This window comes from Lactuca virosa, chromosome 9, assembly GCF_052849685.1.
Source record: "Lactuca virosa cultivar CGN04683 chromosome 9, Lactuca_virosa_CGN04683_v6, whole genome shotgun sequence".
In the NCBI taxonomy this organism is placed as follows: Eukaryota; Viridiplantae; Streptophyta; class Magnoliopsida; order Asterales; family Asteraceae; genus Lactuca; species Lactuca virosa.
Window position 1 is genome coordinate 21347387 of NC_136434.1, and position 4564 is coordinate 21351950.

Genomic DNA, 4564 nt, shown 5'->3' on the forward strand with positions numbered 1-4564 from the left:
ATTGGGGATTCCTTAATTCTTAAGGCTAATCAACTTTCTTGGGTTCAATTGCTTCAACTGAATCCTTGATTTTGATTAAGAAGGTGTGTTGTGGGCTTCCCCAACCTCCATACTACCTATGAGGAATCTTGGCATATCATGTTTCATGATTGCTATAACCAATTTGGGATGAATGATAAGCTTCATATTGAATCCTAATGATAAACACACAAATATTCATTGTGTTGAATTTCCTTGGCTGACCAATTATCTCCAATATTTGGGCATCTCACCATCTTGCTTAATTGCAATCTGTTTAGTTAGTCAAGTCTTTTAGTTTTCAAGCAATCATAACCCCCCCCCCTTTTTAGTTTAATTGTAATTAATTAGTTTTATTACACTAGTTCTATTGGATTGCATTGGTGATTGAATACAACCATTTCCCCGAGGATCAATACCCTTTTTACCGTTATATTACGTTTTATTTGCAAACAAATGGTGTAATTTGCTTGGTGGACTTGACATCCCACCAAGTTTTGGCGCCATTGCCGGGGAAATTGGTTATTGTTATTTGATTGTTTATGCCTAGGTATACAAGAACCGGTGAACTACCTATAATCCCGATATTGAAAAAGAAGCAAAAAGGTTGAAAAAGTTAGCCAAACAAGCAAAACAGCAACTCGTTGAAGCTTCTTCCTACTCTCCATTAATCAACATAGAAGATCAAGTTCAAACTTCAAGTGATACCGACACCGAGCCGAGTTCTCCAATTGTTGGTCATTCCTTTGAAGACATTCCGTTTGAAAACTACATAGCCATGAATCACACTCCACCTCACAATCCTAACTCAACCCCAAACAATCAATATACCAATACCCCACCCAACAACCAAGACAACAACAATAACACCAAGAAACTTTTATAGACATGTCACCTTGGAATCAACCACTTCCTCGCCCAAATCAACCCAATTATCAGCAGCCATAACCACAAAATCAAAACTTCCACCAAAACAACCAACCTCAAAACAATGATCTTCAAGTTCAACAACAACAAGCACATCAACCACTTCAACCAAATTACCAACAACCTCCAATGTACCAATACCCAATGTACCCACAACAACAACCCCCATACAACCAATATCCTAACTACCAACCTTACCCACCACAAATGTACAATCACCAACAATACCCATACCCACCTTACTAACAACATCCCGGTTACATGCAATAAAACCCCAATCCACCCAATCCCCCTCAAGAGTTGACATTTAGACAAATGATAGAGAAAGATGTTACTCTCACACCTCTTGGTATTGTTTATCCCGCAAACCGCCGAGGGATTGAATTGAAGTCAAGTCTCATACATCAACTCACCAAGTTTCGTGGTGGATAGAGAAGATCCTTAAAGGCATTTGAAGTCCTTTCATATGATATGCGTTAGCACGTTGCCCGAACATGTGACATTGAATGATTTCAAGCTAACCGCCTTCCCACTCACCTTGGAAGATAAAGATAGAGAGTGGTTATTCAACTTACCACCCCGATTTATTCACAGATGGGAAGAGTTACTCAAAGCCTTTAATGGCAAGCTCTATCCCACTTCCCGAATATCAAGTCAAATGAGTGACATTTTTGGGGATTCGTCAAGGGGAGAATGAGATTTTTCATGGTTTTTTAGTGTGATTCAACAACTTGTGTGCAAGTACACAAGTTGTCCTCAACATAGTATACCCGAACAACTACTTCTTCAACAATTTTATGAGGGTATGAATATTAAGGATTGAAGGATGATTGATGCTTCAAGTGGTGGTGACATATTCAACAAGACACCTCACGAGATAAGCTCACTTTTTGGTACCATTTCTTAAAATCAAAGAAACTTTGGGACTCGAAATGACATGAAGAGAAGTTTCCCACAAGTTGTTGGTGAAGTTAGCAATACCCAACACTTAGAATCAAAACTCTTGGATTTGACTAGTGTGTTGAGTCAAATGGTGGTGAGAAGTGGTCAACAATTGATGGTTTGTGGTATTTGTGCAATGACAGAGCATTATACGGATAAGTGTCTTACACTTGGAAGTGAACTGGATGATGTTAATGCAATGGGAGGATATCAAGGTCAACCAAGACCCATGAGATTTCAAAACACATACAAGTCGAATTGGAGGAATAACCCAAACAACCCGTACCCACCAAAGCAAAACCCACCATATGTTATGATGAGACCCCAATATCCACAATATCCTTCCCAAAAACCTCCATATCCACAATATCCAACTCCACAAACATCTCATCCCCTCCAAATTACCAACAACCTCAACAATAAGGCCAATCAAATGGCAACCATCAAACGAGTTTTCAAAAACTCGTTACTTCTCCTGCTCAAAGTCAAACTCAATTTCAACAAAACACAAATAACATCTTCTCCAACATTCAAACACAAATTAAAGACTTGGACACGCCTCTCAACAAGATAATGGAACATAAGGGGTTAATTTCCATCTCAAACATCCCACTCTATACTAGAAGCCCAACCCAATATAATTTACTTTTGACGGGCTTAGGATCTTAACCCAGATTTGCTTTCGACCCAAAGATGTTTTCTTCCTTTAAATATGAGGGTTTCGTGCAAATTAGGGTTTTTCAAGTCTGCGCATCGTTTCATCGAAATACCTCCGATTTGCGAAAATGATATACGACGTGAACTCCCCATTGTTCCGTTCCTTTCTCAGCCAGAAGGGAGGCTCCTCTGATAAGAGGTATTGCTCGTTTCATCGTTGTTTAATTTGGTACTAGGTATTGTTATTATTTGTAAATAATCAGTGTGTGTTATACGATTTGAGTTTTCTATGGTTCGGTTATTTGCTTTTTAGATTCATACATGGTATTTGTAAATGATTTAGTCGAGTTGGTATTGATTGGACGTTTCGATTTGTTTTCCCTTTCTTTATTTTAATCTTGTGACGAAGATGATTCAAGTTATATACGCATACGTTTGTTGATTTCAGCCCTATATGATTTTTTTTTTGCGATTTGTCTATGTTAGAACATTGAATGCTCATCCCTCTGGTATTGAAACTACTAATATCAGGGTTTTAGGGATAATAGTTTAGACATGATTGGGCTGAAGTTGTGATTATTTGTCTGCTAAAAGTATTTCTGTGTTTAGAAAACTTCCGCTCAACATTCAATGCAATTTACCAAATTACTCTTAAGTATTATGTATTTCAGATTTGTATGTTCTTACTTGTGAAACAAATTCTGCCTTCAATTTGTACAGGAAAACAGAGGATAGACCTAAGGAGCAGAAGCCAAAGGCAAATGAAAACAAACCTGTGATGAACGAGTAATGAAATGTCTTTGTAGATAAACACATGTTAGGCTTATGACATGTATTTTTCTTTCTTACCTATTTGGTTAATGCTGATATAACCAGAACACATCTGCTTTGATTGTTGATTCGGCGGTAATGATCTTTGTTTGAGATTAGATTGTCATTCTGCTTAAAGTTTGGGTTCTAATTGATTTTTATGTGAAACCATTAATAGAGATTTTAATGTCACCTTAAAAGAGGAACTGAAAGGGTGTTTGGGATTTCATTTTGATCATAAAATGAACTTTTAGACAAAATGACTTATTGAATTATTGTGGTATCAAAAGGAGTTTTAAAAAAAAAAGTGTTTGTATTAGTTTTTTGTGATGAAAAAGTAAATAAGTTGTCTTATAAAAAAATGATTTTCTTAGTTTAAGGGTATGTTAAGGTAATGTTGACTTTTATAACTTAAAAAATCATAAGAAGTTTAGAAAAGTTATAAATTCTATTTTTAACATCTTTTTTTTGAAGGGTTAAAGATAAGTTGTTCTAAAAGTCATTTTCTTTTTGTGAATTTTTTTTTGACTTATTGACTTTTCAAAAAGCCATTAAGTTAAGAAGTTGTTTTAAGATGAAATCCCAAACACCCCTTTGGAGAATTGACCTATATATTTCTTGTCGTGTGTTCGGTTCTGTTTAGTCCGATTCTCCAAGTCAAATGGCCATAACTACTCTAACCGATTGAACCTTTTGCACAATAATCTAAAATGTCTTTTGCACAATAATGTAAAATCTAGCTATCAACGGGAGAGAAAAAAAAATCTCTAGACCATTCATCAATTTGCTATTCTGGCCAATCATTTTTGTGAGCTTGGTAGGTTGTATATATTCACAACTCCTGCGTATAATTAAAGAGTTGTTTGATAATAAAGAGTTGTTTGATAAAGGTGAATCGTATATTTGAATTATTTAGTGTTGAATAATTCCAACTTCTTAGGCTATGTTTGATATACTAGTTGAAAAACTAGTAGTTTGATGGTTTTTGGTAGCATGCGGATGGGTGCCGGTGGTACCATGAGTACCATCACCCCTACCTAGCGAGCTCGCCCATGTATGGGTTAGGGGAGATGACAAACCGCTCCATGTGGAGCTTTCTTGGCTTTCATGTGGAGCTTTGGTCTTGCTTCATTCCATGTGTTTGATAACTTTAATAATGCATATTATAAAGCCATGACGCTTTAAGAAAATCACACACATACATTATGTG

General features: G+C 36.3%; 1 protein-coding gene across 1 annotated transcript; it reads left to right on the forward strand.

Moving 5' to 3' along the window:
* The first annotated feature begins 2609 nt into the window (after positions 1-2609).
* LOC145136254 (wound-induced basic protein-like) lies at positions 2610-3473 on the forward strand. The gene is made up of 2 exons (XM_079070414.1): positions 2610-2743; positions 3265-3473. Exons 1-2 carry the CDS (start codon positions 2673-2675, stop codon positions 3332-3334), a joined length of 141 nt encoding a protein of 46 aa, XP_078926540.1. The 5' UTR covers positions 2610-2672; the 3' UTR covers positions 3335-3473.
* The last annotated feature ends 1091 nt before the right edge of the window (positions 3474-4564 follow it).

Coding starts and splice junctions, on each gene's coding strand:
- LOC145136254 (XM_079070414.1), top strand. CDS start 2,673: ATGATATACGACGTGAACTCCCCATTGTTCCGTTCCTTTCTCAGCCAG. Junction 2,744..3,264: donor GGAGGCTCCTCTGATAAGAG/GTATTGCTCGTT, acceptor CAATTTGTACAG/GAAAACAGAGGATAGACCTA.